General features: G+C 34.6%; 1 protein-coding gene across 1 annotated transcript; it reads right to left on the bottom strand.

Annotated features, from left to right (window-relative positions):
- Positions 1-67: 67 nt before the first annotated feature.
- LOC132294461 (cullin-associated NEDD8-dissociated protein 1) lies at positions 68-19,324 on the bottom strand. Its single transcript, XM_059792331.1, has 29 exons — positions 19,127-19,324; positions 17,976-18,093; positions 17,630-17,799; positions 16,494-16,704; positions 13,740-13,905; positions 13,466-13,595; positions 12,217-12,331; positions 11,867-12,024; positions 11,644-11,767; positions 11,298-11,348; positions 11,138-11,220; positions 9,778-9,862; positions 9,537-9,638; positions 9,330-9,428; positions 8,145-8,255; positions 7,986-8,069; positions 7,777-7,917; positions 7,490-7,582; positions 7,262-7,383; positions 6,940-7,102; positions 6,618-6,857; positions 4,773-5,021; positions 4,490-4,666; positions 4,252-4,398; positions 3,791-3,907; positions 1,827-1,995; positions 1,404-1,481; positions 1,180-1,318; positions 68-576 (listed from the first exon to the last, which is right to left on the bottom strand). The coding sequence occupies exons 2-29, from the start codon at positions 18,018-18,020 to the stop codon at positions 480-482; spliced, it is 3,666 nt and encodes a 1,221-aa protein (XP_059648314.1). The 5' UTR covers positions 18,021-18,093; positions 19,127-19,324; the 3' UTR covers positions 68-479.
- Between the last annotated feature and the right edge of the window lie 1,818 nt (positions 19,325-21,142).

Consider the following 21,142-nt stretch of genomic DNA (forward strand, 5'->3'; position numbering starts at 1 on the left):
TATTTGAAGTAAAACTTCGCTGGCATAACAATAACAACCAAAACAATAGAACAGATTGCAGCACATCTGACAAACCTTACAATTACTCTATAAATTTAAATGGTTTCCATTCAAAAATGAGAATTGGTATTCTATATCCAGGCCCGTGATGGGTGGAGGATGGGGAAGGATAGCCAGTATAGGGTTGACAATTTCCATTAACGTACAAAACAGATAAAGAGCGCGAGCCAGAAAATATTAGGCAAAGGATGCTACCCTATACAAGGAAAGACCATATCCAATATTCTGTGACGAAAACAAGAGATGTTGACCTTTCCATATAAGCTCCCTTCAAGCAAGCATATCAAGCGTCACTCCCCATCCATGTGGTGTATAACCCTTTTTTTGAGATACTTGTCCCAAGAAATCAAGGACAGTGTTCTCTCTTTCACTCTTTGCAGCAACAAGTTGAAACAAGCTCGGAATCATCTTCTTCTTCATCACTCATTCCGAACAGAACAATACTTCTCCCACAGAGTTGGAGTCTTCGCTATTTCACTCATGAGGTTCTTGAACTTGAGACTGCAATCTCCTCCACTGCAAATACACACACATAAACAATATGCATTTGCCAAGACCCACTGGGGTGTAATGTAAGAGAGGTAAATTTCATAGCAACATAACAGACTAATCTTGTCCATATAATACATAGATACTCCTTAAGTTGCTTATCAAAAATAAATAAATACTCCTGAAGGACCCAAACCTTTGCATTCCTTGTTAATAAAACAAGGTTACTTATTTACAATAACACACAATTGAATTGTCCATGACCAATTCAACATATTAGAAACTAATACAATTCACCCCAAAAGAGAACCAAAAAGATCCACACTAGAAGTGTGAAAAACCATCTCGCATATTCCATCCACAATTTATAGACAATAACCATTGATATAAATTCAATGTTCAAGTTTCATTAGTCAAGAATTGTTGAACAAGTGTCCAAAATTATTACTATTTTTTTTTTAAATTATGGATGTGTTCAAGATGCATAGAACACATATCAACGAGTGTCGAAGAACTATCGGTATCTACTCTGGAAGTGTCCATGCTTCTTAGGAGGTGCAATAGTGCGTTCCTTTTTTGACACATATATATATGTATTTATACAATACATGAAAAGCTTAAGGGCCGCACCTTATGCGATTCAAGGATGAAATTGCTCGAAGAGAACTCCGAATCATGTCTTCATTACGATCAACTTCTTGCTTGACAGCATTTTGCTTTGGCCTAAAATTGACAGTTTTCTGAAGAGGATCCACCAACGAGTCTAAAACTGAAAAGAAAATTAATTTGGAATCAGATGTAAATGCTAGACGCATGTTGGACATCCTAAAATCAAAATGAAATGACACACTGACCTGCCAATACAGCAGAAGGACATTTATCCGCAAGTTTTGAGAGAATAAGATGGCAGGGCATTTTAACATCATAATGATCTGTAGAAAACCAATATCCAAATTAGTATAGAAGGTTCTTACTTATTCGACTCAATTATATTATCACCATGACAATCATACCTCAAATTGAATGACAAATAATAGTACTTAAGGAATTCCCAACTCTCAAATCTTAAAGAGACTAACAAGGAAGATGCCAAACAATTAGAGAGGAAAAACAACAATAACTATAACCATTTCCATGAAAAAAGTAGATCACAGAATATCTAGGATACGACTAAATGATAAAAATGAAAGGAATGCACTAACATTAAACTCCACAACAAAAAGAAAAGGCATAACAAATGGGAAATAAGGACAATGATATTTGAGCTAACAACTCACCATCCAAACCAGATTTAAGGTAAGGAACAATGAAAGACGAAGGGTTCACTCGATCAAGACAGCTGTCCAACAATGTGTCTACGCATTCAAATGCAGCTTTCCTCAGCTCAAGGCCATCATCCACTGTGTGCTTGAAAGGACCAAGATCAACTGTTCTTATAAGTTCTTGCTGCAACAGAAATGAAAAAGGAATACATAACCATGAGGGACCAACAACGATGAAGTGAACAGTAGTGAAAGCAAACATAAGAAAATGTGGTAATAGAACCACAAGAAAGCAACCACAGGAGTTGCTAGGAAACTTGGAACCACCAGCACCTTTTTTTCTATGTTCTTTTCACCTCATGGTAATTAATAGATGAAAATAAAGAGTAATAACTTGCAAAGAAATTATGCTTGCACAGGGAAAGGTGAAGATTTTAAATCCCATTAAACAAAATAAAAAAATAGGATTTTGATAGTCCAAATATCAGGGCCTATTCATTTTCCACATTCTTCCCGTTTGCAAAGTGGCTCTTGACATTATAACAATAATGTTAAAGTAGGAAGAGAAGGGAGGGGAGTAGACAAAGACACGGTAGGCAAATAGGGGGCTAATGATGACAGTCTGAGGCACATGATTGACTCATATAATGATATGGTTGTAACTTCTGGAAAGAAAGTTATAAACCGTTCCCCCTTGCAAAAGGTGGCTCAGCAGCTGGCGGAAAAAGCATCTTTTGTCAAATTTTGGATTTTTTTTTTTTTTTTGATAAGTAAAATTGTATAAAAGTGCTCAAAAGGGGAGCGCATCCCAAGAGAACTACACCACAAGGCCAAATAGGGCCTCTAGACATTCAAGGAGCCCAAAAAATCGACCATCTCCTCTAAAGATCTATAATATCTCCCTACAACCCAACAAAAAAAAGAGTAGAAATAATAGAGAACTTAAGCATATTCCTTCGAAAGATCTCTTGTTCCTCTCGAGCCAAATACACCACCAAACACACAAAGGCGTAGCCCTCCAAACATCCCGGACTTGGAAATCTGTTTGGTATGGCTCAGCTCCCCTGGAATTGCTTATCGGAAACCCAACACAGTAGTTGACAAGGAGGCTAAATGGGGTTATTAACTTATTCTCTCTAGAACTAAGAATGAACATGGTTTGCCCACATTCAGATGTATCTAGAAACTGGAAGGTCGAAGACATAGAGGGCATGTTTCTGAGCTTAGATGATGCAAGATTGGAAGGTAGACATATAATATACACACTGCATTGCGGGGTTTTTTTTTTTTTTTTAATATTAAGACTATTATTAGTGAAGAATCTAATTTTAGGAAGTTTCACTTGGAAGCCCCCAATTCCTTCCAAGGTGACTTCTCATGCTTTTGTGCTTGTTATTGATGCTGAAAAACTACATGCAGCTGTCACTCAGTTCACAAAACCAGAAAATGGACCACTATTTTGCCCCTTTTCAACTAATAATGGTCTCGATTCCTCAAGAGCTATTCCTGTTCTTGGGCTATGTCTTTTCTTCCCAGAACCCATGGCTAGTTTAGTACAGAGAGCTTTTGAAAAGCTTCCTTCCTAGCAAATCCTTTGTCTCCTAATAAAGAAAGGAGATGAAAATTGTGTGTATGGAAAAGGGTACCGATACCATGGAATCTGAGTCATTAACCAATTGTGTTTTTGGTGTCCCTGCTTAGCAGTTAGGATGTTGTGTTGAAGCTTTCTTCATCAGTGATCGTCATGTAAAAGCATCTAATGTCATATGGACATTACAATACCATGACAAATTATAGAGTTGAATATATAAAGTATAATCTACATTGCATCAGTATTTGCAACTGATCCATGCAAATTGTACACAGAAAATATATCATGCTAAGGAGGAAATTTCATTCCTTGGGTAATATCATAGGTAGCATTCAAACAAAGAAAATGCTTAAGAAACAAGATTGTGACAGTTGAAAGGTTAAGTTACCTTAATAATTGTCTGATCATAAAGAAGTGGCAACAATTCTGGAAGAAGACCCTTAATTAGGTTTGGCTTATTGTGGGCTGCAGTACTTAAAGCCAAGACAGCTGCACGCCTAACATGCTGCAAAATCATTCACGAAAAATCAAAACAAAAAAAAAAAAGGGAGGGGAAAGGAATAGAAAAATAAGAATTAACGGATAACAAATAAACAAAATGAAGACAAAGGATTATATGCTTATGTTCCAAGACTTCCCAACAATCCAGATATTCACCTATAGAAAAATAGCATTAACAGGACAAAGAAAATGATTAAAGAAACCACGCTAATGTTGCAAAATTCCTGCCAAACCCATTGTATCACTATCCGCCTAACCACCATTATATGCATATATATTGGTAAAACTAAAATAGAGATGTGTGGTAATTGGAAACAAAATAATGTAGCAATTAAATTTCAAGATTACCCGGTCATGATCCTTAATTAACATCAGGAAAGAGGAGATCTCGGGGTAGATTATCTCGTCTAGCTTCTCTGGCCGCTCAACTAGAGAATATTTTACAGCAATGACAACAGTGGCTCTAGTGAGTGCAGCTGGACTGGTTGTGCGTTCCTACAAAAACATAAACAACAGAGCATTACTTACCAAAAGTAACAAAACAAATGCAATACTAAATACTAAAGTAAATGTATAGAAGTCATACCCTAAGCGCAGGAACAAGTTTTGCAGGTTCGATAAGGGCAATTTTACCCAGACACTCAGCTACAACATTGCGAACGCCTTCTTCCTCACTTTCACAGTGGTTAAATAGCAAAGTAAGTATCTTCTCAACACTTGAATCCTGAAACTCAGCTTTATCCACAGATTGCCTCACGATAACCTGCAAAAGGTTGATGAGCATAGGACAGAGTAGGCATGTTCAAGCAAACCCTGATTAAGAAAATAACACTGAACTCTGAGAAGGTCTTATAGATCAGTGAACACACCTCCTTCAAAGAATGAAGCAGAAGATATTGTTTCTTCTGCTGATTATCAATCTGGTCCAAAATAAATGGTAAATACTTCGACAGATTCCCAACAGCAATATTTCCAAGAGCATAAGATGCAGCAGACTTGATCTCCTCAAAAGGAGATTGAAAGGACTCGATAACAATATTTTCTATATGTGCATGCGAGCTTAGATCCTTCCTCCTCCCAATTTCTCCCAAACATAGCAGCGCAAGGTGTTGTTTAGCCTAAAAACAAAATTAAGCAGTTGCAAGAAGCACCGAGAAATTAACTATGACATAAATTCAAACGCAACAGGGAATCAAAATAAAATAAAATAAAAAAGAAATTGAAAATTAAAGAAAAGACAAAATGTACAAAAGGAATCAACAAGATAGAGTATGCTAAAAGAGCTAGAATATATCTATTACCATGTTCCTTTAAATAACACAAAATTGTTGGAACGAAAATTAAATTTGGAAATAAACGCAAGTATCAGGTATAAGTCCTTACAAAACAGGAGTGACCCAGTGATGCAAATAAGATGGCTTAAGATCTTTTTATTATTATTATTATTTTTTTTTCCACATCATTTGCTGGCAGATGTATAGACTGAAGGAGTTTTAAGTACACAATTGAAGGAATATAGATGACTATGTGGCCAAAGTAAGCCACAGTCCGGACCCCAAGAAAAGCATCAACAGAGGTGGAACTTTGCCCCTACAATACTGTTCTCATCAAGGTTATGTTTCCTTTATTGACATATGCCAGCAAATGGCGACTCCCTCTCTCCTTCTGTCTTCAATGTTTGAACCAATTTCCAATACCCATATTCAAAATAACCTTATCAAAACTAATGTTGAACTCAGAATTTGATGAGGAAGAAAACAAAGATCAAACGTCATTACAGAATCTAAGAAAGAAACAGCAAAGACTGTCAATCAGCAAAGTACAGAGCTCACCCAGCTAAAATCCACATTGTAGATTTGTGAATCAGGGGCAGAGCAATGTGTGTTGAATAATACAGGGACAAATCTTTGACAAATAAAAATTTTGAGTCCACAAATGATCTATCGACCCCGAAAGCCAATTAATTAACTGGAATTTTTCATGGACAAAATTTGGGATTAAAAAATGCACATTCAAATTTTTGATTGAGAGTCTACCATTTAAGTAAAAATTGGTAGCAGGATTCAAAATTTATCTCCTTCAAGCAATACCGTGAATTAAGACTTTGGAATATATAAGGAACTTATGGAGGATTTTCAGTTTAGCATCAAGCAGCATGTGCTTTATCTCCTTTCCATGAATATCTATCAAACTATAGACAGAAATAATATGACACCCAAATCCTAGTCATTATAAAGTATTACTGTAAATAGACTCAATAACGTTCTGAGCTTTGACGAGTCTAGGAAAGAGACCAGTGATAGACCCTTCAGAGAAGTCTCAATCCCTTAAGAAGCAAGATAAGCCTATCTCAACTTACTCTTATTAGTACCATTCAAGAATCAGTTATAAGCATTTAAAGTGCGGAACAAAAAGCCAACGCTCTAAATTACATTTTTGTTTTTTTTTTTCCTAGTTGGGACTCACACACACTACCTCCATTGACGTTCGAACCCCTGACCTCCCTTTGGGAAGTAGGAGCCTTGTACCGCTAGGCCGCAGAACTGTTGGTCTAAATTACATTAAATGTCAGGGTTGTCATCAATAAACACCAGTAAACCAATTTCACCAACCAAACAAGATTGTAAATATGATAAGCAACCATATAAAGAGCTAACTCAACAGATCTATAATTCTATTATGATCTTAAACTTTAAACAAATAATAACAATTACCGAATGAGTACTGCTGTCAGCTTTCAGGATGTTTGTAAGCATTTTTACGGTAGTTGAGCATTTCTGATCACCCGCAGCAAGGCATAGAACTGCCACACACTGAGATATGGAAAACAACGCCTGTTTGGCAACACCACCAGACTGGGGAGATGGTTTTGCAGTTGAAAGAAGAGAATCTAGCAAAGCATCAAAACTCATGTTTTCTGAATTAACCAAGGCAGCAAAAAAGTATTGTAGAGCCTGCAATATCCAGAGAAGAGGTTTCAAATAGAGCCAACTTCATGGACAAAACTACAAATTCCAATCAAGGCTAAGGGAATACCGAGAGGGCTTGCCCCTGAAGCAGCGAGCTTCTTACTAATGTTAACGCTTGAGGAAGAACTTTATTTCTAACAGTTGAACCAACATTTAAGCTTGACCTTCGGTCGGCCATCAAGGTATAGCAGAGCTCCAGAGTTAGAGCCGTCATATGTAAATCAGAATCACTGAATGCAAATAACAGAAAAATAAGGATACATTTAACATTCTAAAAACCAACTTCAATCATAACCATGACTAACCATGAGAAGATGAGAAAGAACATAAAAATAGGTAAATTAACATGATTAAACAAGTAATTTTAGGAAAAAGTTCAATAAACAAACCTTATCAGAGCTGAAAGTTCCACAATGATAACTTCATAAGCAGCCAGACCAATTTTATCACCATAAGCAACAACTAGAGAATTCAGTGTCCCCAATGTTGCCTGTCTCAATGCCCGATTAGCCTATTCTCCAAAAGAAGCAAACTAGTTCAGAAGTTTTCCATCAAATAGTACAGAAATCCATATAGCTTGAGAAATTATACAATAGAAGAACGACATCTGCCCATACCTTCCGCAAGAATGTAGTTAACTCCGTAATAACATGCTCTAAAACACATGATAGATCAATGTGTAGCGGCGAAGCAGCAATAACAGCAAAAGCCTGGACACCAGACACCATATTAGACACTAATCCATTTTCATAATATCATATCAAAGTACATTATGTAAAAATAGGCAATTGCACAATTGTAAGAAATGAAATTTAAGGCTATAAATATTACCATTAACATTAAATAGCATTCATACATTACTATCACAAATACAAAATCAAAACGTAAGAACTTTGAACACAACCTTCACAGCTGTAAGTCGGGTTATCTCATTTCCCATCCGGTCAACAAGAACAGGAAGGCAAGCAGGTAATTCCGCTTTGAGATTATCACCAAATGTAGAAACAACACGTCCCATGCAAGAAATAGCACACTCTTTAACCTCCTGGAAAATGGACCTTGTGAGATGAAGTAAAATTGCACAAAAATTGTTCGGTTGGTAATTCTACTAACCTGATCTTGATCTTGGTTTGTCAAGCGTGTCATGATGGCATTATATATCGGATGAACATAAGGTTTGAAATCAAATCCGTAACCCTAAAAAACAGAACCACTTGTGCCTCAGTAAATGGTCTGGTCTGGTAATATCTCAAAGTTAGTAGAAAATCTCACCTCAATATTTGGACGTACAACACGAACAACTTCCCCACACACTCTTAATGCCTCGGCTGTTACTTTGTAATAACGCTCACCAACAGCAGATAAAATAGGGGAAGAAAGAGCCTGTAATAACATCATTTTGAATCATAATTAAAGAGCCACACTACAAGTACATCTGCTTATCCATGGGGTGATGCAAATACGAGATTATCCAAACAAAATATAAAAAAACTAGAAGATAAGGTTGATGCAGAGCGTGTTAACAAGAAAGGGGTAAATTGAGTTTAGAATATCAAAAAGAAAAAGAGTAAATCGAGTGGGCCTTGATTTTTGTTGCACTTGAATCATTATAATCTAAATGGGAATTTACTCAGTAACCTTCAGAGGTTTGGATTGTATAGAATCTAGGAACTAGTTGTTTAGTTATGGAATTCATTAATCCATTTTTTTTTCAAGAACTAGTAGTCCTGTTTATAATTTCAAAAATCTTCTATGCAAAATATTTCTTATTTAATAAGTTTCTAATTCTTTTAGACAACTTATTTTATAATTGCTATTGGTAGGGTTCCTACCTTAAGTGGCTAGAGCAAAATGAGCTTATTCTCAATTAACAGATTTTGATACTCTTCCTCGTTTTTTATACTTCTCTTTACTGCTGCTTATCTGCATTCTGAAATTCCTGAGGGCCATTCCAAAATTACAGCTACTTCATTATTCTTTACTTCTATTTCATCAAACCCTAAAAAGATAAGTTGTTTAAAGAGTTGAAACCGCAAATAAGAAATTGTACATTCTAAGTAATGAACTGCATCAAAGATAAACACGGATGAGGAGAACCAATAAGGTAACTTGCAGAAAGAAAGCGTTCCTAGTTCCACAGCAAGAATATACCCTATAGCCACTGCAAGTCTGGATGTGACAGACTCAGCCTCCTATCATTTCATCAAATTGTAAACCGAGTACAGACTTAAGCCTTGGGCTTTACTACAACACTCACTCGCATTTTTATACTCGACAGCCTGAGTTTTTACTACTGCATTCTCAATAAGTTGAAATTATAGCTGTATGAAGACAGCCTGATTACTTCAGAATCAATATCAATGTGCCCAATGTAAGGGCAGGAAACGCTCCAAAACATGTACTCACATTTTGCCTTGAAACTCTACCAAATAGTGGAGAATAAGTTTGGTATCTTACCTTAATATAAGGGTGGAATACAGAAGGTGAATGTGAAGATAACACTAATCTTGTAAATATAAGAGCCTCTATCTTCAAATTTGAGGTAGCAGATTTGTCCTGGCAAAGTTTGTTAAGAAAAATGGGGAAACAACAATATTAGCCATATAGAAAGGAGGGGGATGATAGAATTTGTAACATACTTGTAACATGAAAGATCTAACTTACACATAATGCTTTTTCAATTCCAGGAATAAGGGATCCAATGTGGTCTGCAAGGCAATCGGGCAAGACAACAACAAGTTCTTTCAGAACAAGAAAGGCGCCAACCTGCATATCAACAAGGCATGACAAGTAACAGAAAGATCAAAATTGAGAAAATGCACCGAACTCAGAAAAATGAGGCATGACAGATTGCGAAAAAGAATTAAATTTGAAAAAGCGAAAAGGTATATCAGCAAATTACTACCTTTGTCTTTAAAGATTTCTCATGTAGCTGCCTATTTATAGATTTAACAATCTTGGGTACTTCTTGCTTCAATAACCATCTTGGGCTGCATATTAAATAGATCAGATGATTGTAAGGAAAGAGTCACCCTGTACAATACAAGCCAGTGCCGAAGTAGAGGCCTGCTCTACGGACTAATAATAGTACACCAGAACAAAAGTCCCTTTCTCTATTGAAAAGAACCAGTTAGTGGTCAATGGGACCAAAAAGCACACAATGTATAAACCATTCATGCCGCCCGCGGGGCGGGGGGGTGTGGTTTGTTCTGGAATAGGTTGGACAATGCCTTCAATATGGATCAGGAAGAATTTTGCACTTGCACAATAGACAAGCTAGGTATGAAATATAAGCCAATCCTACAGACTATCAGTAAAAGAATGAGAGAATTTTCTCTGTGAAAGAGAACATCTTAGCGAATAACAAGAAGCACATGAAAATAGAAATTGTACAATATGGGCAAAGAACAAATTGCAGGTCCTTCAATTTATTGTAAATTTATTAAATTTACTTATATATATATATATATATATATATATATATATATTTACACATTAGGGTACAAGGATACTGTCAGAGATTAAGCAGAATGGTCTTAATCCACCAATACCACTTTATTCAGAACATATAGCATAAACAAAAAGGATGGATGAGCCCTAATCTAGATTTAACAGAAACATGGACGGAATATAATTATGGATGGAATAATAAAATATATATATATATATATATTAAAAAATAAAAAATAAAGTAACAATAAGTCCATGAGGATTTATATTAGTGTTCAAGAACACCCAATATACTCAAAGTCAGTCCAAGGTACAGTTTTTTAACTACTGTTCTCAGAACAGAAAAGGGAACCATAAAAGACAATTCCCTGAAAACAGGCCTTTTTTAACTGAGTTTTCAGAAAATGTCAACCATACAGTTTTGTACAGTTTTCTGATTTTTAGTTCTCAGAAAACAGAAAACTTAACCAAACAGGCCCACAAATTCTATTTAACAGACACAACTTTTTAAGTTTCTCAAGCTCAATAAATTTCAACATAAAAAAGTTCAGTCGTCATGTTAACCCATCCAGTATAATGTTGTATGCTACTATAAGAAATTAAAATTCAAGGCAAAAGCATACTACAAAAACATCTCTTCCATTATTAAATCACTGCAAATATGTATAAGTTATTTTACTATTCCACTTTCCAGATACATTTTTAGTAAGATAAGATCATGCATAATAATGTAGGGAAAAAAATTAACAAGATTCAGCACTCAAGTAATAGAACACTATACCGAAAAAAGAAGCATAAACCAAAAATAAACTCACCTCGATTCATTTGTGTCATTATGTCCTTTTGTAACATTTCCTGTTTGGCGTAGTAACTCAATGAACGTATTGAATACATCCATCTGCAGCAGAACAAACCAGATAATTAACCAAGCAAAGGAGAAACGAGTTACATTGAAAGTACCATTTTCAGCCATACCTTGACATTTTCTTCCCTTTCTTTAAACCTATCAATCAACTTTGGACAGGCCTGCATAATAAGAAATTTGCATGATTTACTAATTTACTCTTTCAGTTGGTATATTCTTGTTCATTTGCATATATAAACAGCATTCTGCTCTTCCTTACGAATCACCCTTACAATTCAAATATAAATATCATATTCTGACAACACAAAATGACTTAAACTCAGATGTGGGGATTGCATACATCACATCGAAATGGCAAGATAAGATCCAGTACCTCAGCAAAAAAATAAAATACAAACAACTAAGACTTGGAAGCTACCAATAATGCAACGATTCCAACACTCTTGTAAAATATACCTCCTCATATAGCTTTGAAAGCAACTCAGGGCGAGAAACAACCAATGCTGCTAAGCATTTAGCAGCAGCTCTTCGAACTTTCCAACTGACATCCTCATCATCAGAATATTCATTTGCACTCTCACTACAAGGTAATAAAGAATCAAGTATTAGTAGCACTTCAATCATATAAAAATGTTTAATGTATCGCGCAGCCACACAAATGAATAAGAGAACTGCATACTCGTCTTCTTCCTCCTCATGACTCTCATTATCTGTATCTTCCTCCATGTTATCAGTGAAATTAGGATCATAACAAAGAAATTCCAGGGTAAGATGAAGGATCTCATCACAGTATGAAGAAATATCCCTTGGGCACCTAAGTAAGAAGCCCTCCAGTGCCTGCAATAAAAATTCGTATGCATGATGCATGTGTAGTAAATGATAAAATCAATTTAAGGATTGAAAACAATGGGGAATGTAACAACTTATCAACAAAATATATATATATATATATAGGGAAAAAAAAAAAAAAAAACATTGGAACAAATTACAAAACAAATAACTTAAAAAATGTACTGACATGCACAATACCTGGAAGCTATATTCACGAAGCTCCTCGTCGTTCTCTGATGCACTCGTGCAGTAGCTAATTAGTACTGGAACAGTATCTCCAAGATGGGGACCAAAACGATATCCAACAGAACGGCTAAAACACAAGTTTTGTGGTTTGTTACCATAGGGTTTTTTTTAAAATAAAAATAAATAAATAACAAACAGAAAAAAGTTATGTTGGGCGAAGGGGTAGCAAACAGTAAGAAGCTCATCTTTGGGCTACTTAGATAAGCTTGAAAAAAAAAAAATGAGTACTGCCCAGTTGGCAATTGTTTCCATTTTGCGTTTTCAATTTTAAATGAAAAAGAAGTGGTAATGTTTTTGTTCTGCTGTGATTTATTCCAAAACAACATGTTTGGCAACTAAAAAAATTTTGCACAATGTTTCAAAGCAAAAAATTTTTGGATAATTGTGAAAAATATAATATTTACATTATACTTGATTTTAATATAATAATTCTCGCTACAATAGCAAAAACAATTTTCCAGATTTAGGCCTTTTCTGAAGCAGTACTGTGCAAAATGTAACAATCATTACCAAACATCTGTTTTTTACTGATTTGACAACAAAAGAGATATGTTGCCAAACAGGCTCAAAGTAAACAAATTACCAATCCATAAGCAAGCTACTAAAGCCGAAAGTTTCTAATAGATCTTGCAGAGAATTAAGAATTAGCTAGCATAATGAGGCAACACACACACACACACACAAAATAAATAAATAAAAAATAAAAACAAAAACAAATAACTTTATCATGAGAAAATTGATATATTTTGGAGGTATGTGAAGACCGAGATATTATACGAGGTTCCAGGTTTCTAAAAAACCAGTCAATGAGGAAATGCACTTTTCAATCAGGTGCAGCATCCAAAGTACTTTTTTATTTGACAAATAAGATGAGAAGTTGAGGGACATGACGTATTAAGATATCGGGAGGGATATGATTTAGTCTCCAGGTTTGTCCATGAAGAGTGGATCTAATTGTATTACAGTTTTTTTCCTCCTCTTTTTTTTGAAGCCAAATTAGTGTCTTTTCCTACAGCATCAAATTTTGATGACAAACAGGAGAACAGCATATCAGATATAAACCAAATTTTAGTCAGATGCATGAGGAATCTTCTTCCTTTTTTATATTTTTTGGTAAGTATTTGAACAAAGAATCATTAAATGAGCGAGAGAAAGATAAGATACACAATTGGTTCCATGAGAGGGGAAATTGAAAACATACCTTAAAGCCCCAATCATCTGAATATTTGTACGGGTCATTTCAGATTTTGTACCCTTTTTTTTCAAAAGCCGAACAACTTGAACTGTTGCCTTTGCCAACAAATCATCAGATAAGCTTGAAGCCAGAGATGCTGCAGGTATAAGAAAATGTGTTACATAACTGCTTCACAACTACCCAAAACTGAATTCTCACCCTAGATCTAAACGATGTGTATCCTTCCCTATTGACATATCAATCATTAACATATTTGTGTTAGCCTCCTTTTCTTTCTTACCTATACATGAAACAGTCTTCTTTCTGATGGTGGCTTGATTGGAACTTAACTGGGGCAACAGTGCACCTAATAGCAGCTCATGGTCTGATGCCACTAAATTCCCAAATTTATGAAGAACATCGCACAAAATATCAAGACATTCACACTTTATCTCTGTGTTCATTCCCTAAAATATTTATCAGTTCAAAGAATTAGCACGAAGCGCAAGGCAATTAATACTAAAATTGATTAGCACGAAGCGCAAGTGAAATGAATAAACACATAAACAAATAAATGAAAATAAAATTGATTATAGCAATAAATGAACATTGAAAGAGAGACTATTTCCATCATGATGTGAATATTTGACGTCCATAAGCAAGCAGAATAGAGATTATTTGTTAAACAGTTTAAAAGACAAATCTAATATTAAGATTCAGTACGAAGTACTAGCCCTAGAGGATGAAATATGAATCAGAATTTCTTAGTTCTTGCAAAATCCTTATCCATAGCCATAATACTGTTGGGATTGAGTGCCCTTCGAGCCAATAAATAGGATGTAATTGACATTTGTTATTAATGGTATCTGGGATTTTATTAAATGCTCTACATATATATATGGAGAATACTTGTATTGGTCGGTCCATGAGATGGACCGTGGTTGTCCCTTTGACTACGCCATGTGATTTACAGATGTATGATGAGTGTTTATGCATAGGGAATATAAATCACGGATATTGCATTATCATGAAGTGTTCACATTCGGTGATAGAGGATGGACTCTTTATCTGAAAAGAACTAACTGGATCAACGATAAGTTGAGCCAACTGCAAGAGCCGTTGAAGCAATTGCTCCTCATCGGTGTTATGGCGAATAACACTCAAGAATGACAGAGGTATGGACTCTTGGCTTGGTTAGTGGTTGTTTAGATCTATTCGGTGGGCCCCAGGGCCTGAGACTTGAGTACTTTGGGTAGCCATTGATTATTGACATTGGAACATATACTCTCATGAATAAATCTATGATATGACATTTACTTTGACATGATTAGTTTGATCACGGAAAATCTGGGGCCTCGTTTTTTTGATAAAATGTTTTGAGAAAATGGTTTTATATTTATTTATTTATTAAATATATTATTTTGTCGAAGGAAAGTTTTATGTGATCCAACGGAAAATAATCAAAGAGTCAAAATAAAGGTCCAATAAAGTAATTGGGTTGATGACATTAATTTTTCCGATGGCAAATTGAGCCTAGATGGGTCATCTCAGATATTAATTTCGTGGTTTCACCATTTCTCTAATTGGAGTGCAACCATTCTTATATAGTGGGTTAAGTTTGGTTAATGGGTTGTAATTGGGTCATGAGATGACCAGGTCAATTAAATAACCCATTGAAGCCAAGAACAGAATGGGCCCAATAGATCCTCATTTCTAGCCCAAGTCTGAAGGTTGAGCAAGAGAGTGGAAAATTTTAGACTCCACGGGATTGTAGGGAGTGATATTACCACTCCCTTGGGACTCCTGTATATATGTCTTATAAGGGCTTACAACCCTAAGTCTTGCATTATTCACAAAAGGCAAGAGACTCACTCTACACATATCCTTTATCTAGGTTTCCTTTTTCTCTAGGCTTACGGAGTTCAAGAAAGGGTCATAGAGGTGTTCTAAAGGCAAAAGACCAAGGAAGAAGAAGAAGGCGCTTGGAAGGAAAGCTAAAAGAATTCAAGAGAGGTGTTCATCTTGGGTCTGGGACTATACTATATCCAAAGAGGTATAGGACTCTTGAATCTCTACAAACTTCAACTCAAGAATGTTTTACAAAATTTTGATTGCCATATGAACACAAGACCAAGCATGCTTCCGCTTTTTAACCCCATTTTGCAACAACTACAGTAGACAAAGGAACTGCCTCAAAATCCTCAAGATTCCATCTACAGAGCTTTCGTGGCATTAAAAACCTTTTTGGTACTCCAATTTCACATAAAACCCAAAGTAAAGCAAAAATATGCATACTTTAAGCAATAAAATCTACCAAACTGAACAAAGCAAGTGATTTTGTGGGCATAACAAACTTCAACTACATTATTTGTAACTTGCAAGGATGTTCTGCAAGGATTATTACCATAGCACAAAAATTGGCTTAAATTATGGAGTAATCCAACACATGAACATCTTTTACCACATCGCATATTCAGGATGGGGTTTGAATTTCTTATCTGTTTAAGGACTCAAAACATGGAACAATAAAGACAGTTATTATTCGGAAATTGGCCCATGAATGTTCTGCATTGTAGGTCAATGGCAGCCTTTTGATATTGAATATACGAAGGTAAGCAAGTGGTGAAGAAGTAAATTAGTTTCAAAATCATTTTCTTTTCGTGATAGAGAGTAGATTTTTCTACCCTGAATTTATAAGTCAATCAAATCATTGATCACTGACCTAATAATCACATACAGATCAATTGCCAATTCATGTGTATTTTACTCTCTGTGTACATCAATTACTTTCCAAACTAATATAATCTAGTATCATTTAAATGGAATAAAGGAAGTTATTCATCAAAAGCTAACACACCACATCTTAAACTCCACTAAGCTATCACATCAATTAGATATAAGTTATTTACTTCTGTGCACATTATATCCTTTCTTAACTAAAATAATCTAGTATCATTTAAATGGAACAAAAAAAGTGTATTTTCAAACATTAACATGCTTCAACCCAAACTCCACTAAGCATTCATATGTATAAAGTTAGCTTTTGAGAACTCACTGGACCAGTTATCCCTTTTATCATTTTCGGAGAGATGGAAACTAGAACAGATTGTGCAACAGATGAAGTGGGGACTTCAGAAACAACTGTCCTCAAAGCTATGCTTGCGATGTCACGATGCAGGTCCTTCCCATTTAGCAATTTATCACAAAGCTTATTAGCCATCTCCAGAACTTGTCGCTCATGGATTTTTTTCACCAGTGGGGCAAGACTGAAAAATCACATTAAACCACCAAATAAGACTTGAAAAATAAAATTCCAGAGCACAATATCAAGTTACTGTTTTAGGCAATTTTACTTATGTTGGGGAACTTAAAGAATACTAAATCAAAGCAATACCATCACATTTTGTGGGAGGGCGAACACATTTTGTGAAGGTTCGTTTCATTTTTTCAATCGACTGTTGAATGCATACCATCACATTTCTCTAAATGCCATCCAAGTAAAAGTGTATTGAGACGATGATGATTTTGAATGATAAGAAGCAGGACATGCAGAAACAAATGACTATAATCCAAGTGGACACCCAAATGGAGAATTTAAAACTCAGATGACGCAGCAGACACAGCGAGGACATGGCATTAAAATATTATACATACATACATCTATATATATATATATATATATATATATATATATAACGACTACCTAATGATAAGTAAATCTCTAACCAATGCACCAAGATGAAATTAGAACAATGCAAAATATTGGGGAAAGCATTCTTGTGAAATTTTTCAGAGAAGTGCCTTTTGAAAGAGGTTCGGTGCAGAACACATAAACCCGCATGCACAAAACGAAAAAAAGAAAAGAAAAAAAAAAGCGCAGAAGACAAATAACATATGCTGAAATTAGAATGTTATGCAGATTGCAAAACACACTTTCGCGTTGCTAGTTTAAGCTCCCTGCAGCTATTAACTACATAAAACATTAAAACATAAATAGAAGCGTGTATTTCTGCATACATTTTTTTTTTTTTGTGTGTGTGTGTGTGTGGATTGACATTTTCAGCCGATCATCACAAAGTGTATGTCCCCACTTAGGGTTGATAACAAGAAAAATATGAAAGATGCTTTGATGTGCTATAAATACACTGCATAAAAAAATAGTGGCTGAAGAAGGAGTAAAAAATGCCAAACCATTTAACAGCTAATCCAGAAACATCGCCAGCTGCGTCATCAAGCTGCTGTATGACAATATTTGACAACTTTATCTCAAGATCAGCATCAAGTTTAAATTCCTCTTTGCTCAACTCATTTAGCAAATCAGAAGTTGCCATATATCGGTAATCTTTATCCTTCCCCGTCATCTGCACAATAAAATCAAACAAGTGAAGATGCAATTGCAAGCATTTTCCAATGAAGGGAAAAAAAAAAAAAAAAAAGAATACGCAGCAACCAAAAATATTAACAACAAAAATATTTTTTTAAAAAAAAAGGAAAGAAAGAAACAGGTTTTTCAGTACATGAGACCAAAAAAACATACCTTTTCCAGTATACCAGTTATGGTTATAGTCGCTAAATTCGCCATCTTTGGGCAACCGAATAAAAAGTAGTGTTTGCACAAAATTCACCTCACTGGTGATGCTTTATTATATCAATATCTGAGGAAGAAAAGACCCATGAAAGAAGAAAAGTCAATGAACAACTCCATAATGAAAAAATCGTCAACACGCTAATGCCTTCTCGCATGAAGAAAAACTCGGCTAATATATAAAAGGAGAAAAAATAGTCCACTTAAACATATAAGTAGATTCTAGAATATACACACGTATAACTTCGAATGATGGCCTAAGAAAATAAAAAATTCTATGTCAAGGACTCAAGTTGTCAACCACAAACAGAGGGCATAAAGCATTCTTTAGTAAATCCTCTGAGTTCAAAAAGAAAAACCGCCACCCAATTTAAGCCAGAGGCAGATTCATGCATAATTATTTATGTCCCACCAATGCACCTCCTATGAAACAGTTTATCAATAATACATGCGACATGTTCATCCAGCAACATGTTCTGTTTTTTTTTTTAAGTATCCAGCAACATGTTCTCAAGGTCTCAAAAACCCTCCTTGTTTCAATGCTTGTTACTAATTTTTGGAAAACCCTTCTTAAAAACAAAATCAATATATCCTGATATACCCATTGAATCTTTCACATTAATGGGACTTTTTATATCCCTATTTTACTGATAATATCTTTCATATAAGCTTTGCATGACCTATTAAGTGGAAACTCTAGCCAAAGTTGAGCAAAAGGAAATCAAATATGGTATGACAATAGGCAATGTGAAAACGACCTATACATCAAAAAAATATTCAATCTTCCTCTAATTTACAAATAAAAGGTCTACAGTGCCAGAACAAAAACAAGTACACACATGTACCGTGTGTCTGTGTTCGTGCATTGCAAAAAATAAAAAGGCCCAAGTAAAGCGGCGACAATCCATACAAATATCCAATTAATGAATAAGAAACCCTAGATAATTTGATACAAGCTTAGACAAAGAAAGTACAAGATAAAGTTCCGACGGACTACAAAGAACAAACCCTAGACCGAGATAAAAAGTGTATCTAAAACTGAATCAAACAGATTGTATCAACCCCGCTTTCGAAAGAGAGAAATCAAAGAAGAGGGGACTTACTTTTCGAGAATAAAGCAGTCGATACACACACTCAACTGTGTGTATGTGTGAATATGTGTTTGTGTGTATATATATATATTCGATCTGTTTGGGTTGTATTATATTTGTTGTTCTTAACAAGCAAGACAGCCAGGCTCTTTTATAGGCTTCTTCGTCGACTGACGCAATGGGTTTGTGGCGAGGTTTTTAGAGTGAGGAAGGCAGACTGGTTGTGCCTAAATACTAGAGTAGTGGTAGGATTCGAAACGAAGCAACTGAGGGAGGCGGTCCGAGAAGGGTCGGGTCGGACCGAATATCATGGATCCGTATCAAATTATTTGACAATTGCATATTTTATTAATTAAAAAATATGACCTTTATTCCTTACAATGTGTTTGAGGAACTAAAATGATATACCATTTTTTTACATAAATAACTCTTTGGTTGATTTATTTATCAATTTTATTACTTTATTTACCAAATTAAACAGTACTATATATTATCAAACCATTTGTTTATTTAATGATATGGATTTAAGCTTTTGTTTGGAATTGAAAAAATAATAATTATACCCTTTGAAGAAGAGAGGTTAAAGTTGTAAAAGAGATCAGTAAAATAGAGACAGACGTTAAAGCCCTTTGAAGAAGGGTAGTTTTGGGAAGTTGCGTAGTTACCAAATTTCTTCAATTTTTCCTCAATTTTCCAATATTTGAAATTTTCCTTTAAATTCCCTTCAAATTCCAATCCGTGGGTATTATTATTTATTTTGTTTTGTATAATAAATTTGACTACTCTTATAAATTCTAACTTATGTATGTACCATAGGTAGAATAAAAAGGTATGTATGAAGTCAACCAGCCGTACATAAGTAGAATTAAAACTAAAATAAAACAGAGAAAAACTTCCCTAAAAAGAAAAGTTGATGCATCGGAATTTAATATGATATCATACAAATAAAATAAAAAAGAAAAAAGTTCAGTAACTTTTAGTATATCGAGTGAGTCAAATGAATTATTGACGCGTGGCGCTTTAGTAATTAGATGCTAGGAGAGAATTTTTTTTATAGAGGATCCATTCCCAAAAAAAAAAACCCTTGAACTTTGGTCCTAATTGGATTGAAACATCAAGTGATTTATTTTTGGTAATTTTTCCATGTAAAAGTCAACAAAGCTTATTAATTACAAATTTTGATTAAGAGCAATTTGTGGGAAGTTTAATAAGAGAAGACGTGATTTAACAAGAAAATTAATGTAAGAGACATGAAATCACCGGAACATTCATTTACGATAAATTAGGGCTTATCGGGGTGTTTTATTGGTTTTTTTTAGAGAGGCATTATTCGCAATTTCACACTCTATCATTTTACGTTTACACTTCACTTTTTATTTTTTTAATGTAAATGACAAAAAAAAACCCTGAGCTAATTAATGCATCATCCCTTATTTTATTATGCCATAACTATCTTTGCACTATATTTTTTTACCTTATTTACTTACTTAAAAAATACAATTTAATGTGACAATCTTACTAGGAATATTAAATGCACTAACTAATTTTAGATAAAATTACCATAGTCATCTTCTTTACCATTTTTCTTTCTATATTAGTTATTCCTCATCTTTTTTTTCTTTCTTTGTTGTCTTCAATTAATATTATATATTGTTAATCTTTCAAAAAAAAAATTTATACCCCAAGAAAAGAAAAAAGTAGAAGGAAATACTTGGAAGGTGAATTTTATGTAGGTCTGTTTTGACGTAATGACCATCTCTCTCCAAATTGGTGCTATAGTGCAACATAAAAGGGAAAGATATTTCTGCATTTCCAAATTGGTGCTTTAAAAAATACAAAGTGATTTTTTTATTTTTTATATTTATTTTGGTTTCTCTCTCAAAAGCAAAAATCACTTTGTATTTTTACCGCTGATTCTCATTGAAAATTGTATTTTTTAAAAATCATTCTGAATGTCAGAATGTCACGAATTGTTACCGCTGATTCTCATTGAAAATTGTAACGTTTCTAAACAGGGCCACTACTTAC

The sequence above is a fragment of the Cornus florida genome, unplaced genomic scaffold, assembly GCF_030987335.1.
Source record: "Cornus florida cultivar Cherokee Brave unplaced genomic scaffold, ASM3098733v1 CherokeeBrave_3.0.0_Hap2_Chr02, whole genome shotgun sequence".
NCBI classification, from domain to species: Eukaryota; Viridiplantae; Streptophyta; class Magnoliopsida; order Cornales; family Cornaceae; genus Cornus; species Cornus florida.

Bases quoted from the DNA above. Each gene is read 5' to 3' on its own strand.
- LOC132294461 (XM_059792331.1), bottom strand. From the start codon at position 18,020: ATGGCGAATTTAGCGACTATAACCATAACTGGTATACTGGAAAAG. The intron at 4,399-4,489 runs GTATGACTTCTA...ATGTTTTTGTAG, and splicing joins AACTTGTTCCTGCGCTTAGG to GAACGCACAACCAGTCCAGC. The intron at 1,482-1,826 runs GTGAGTTGTTAG...GGTTTTCTACAG, and splicing joins CCTTAAATCTGGTTTGGATG to ATCATTATGATGTTAAAATG.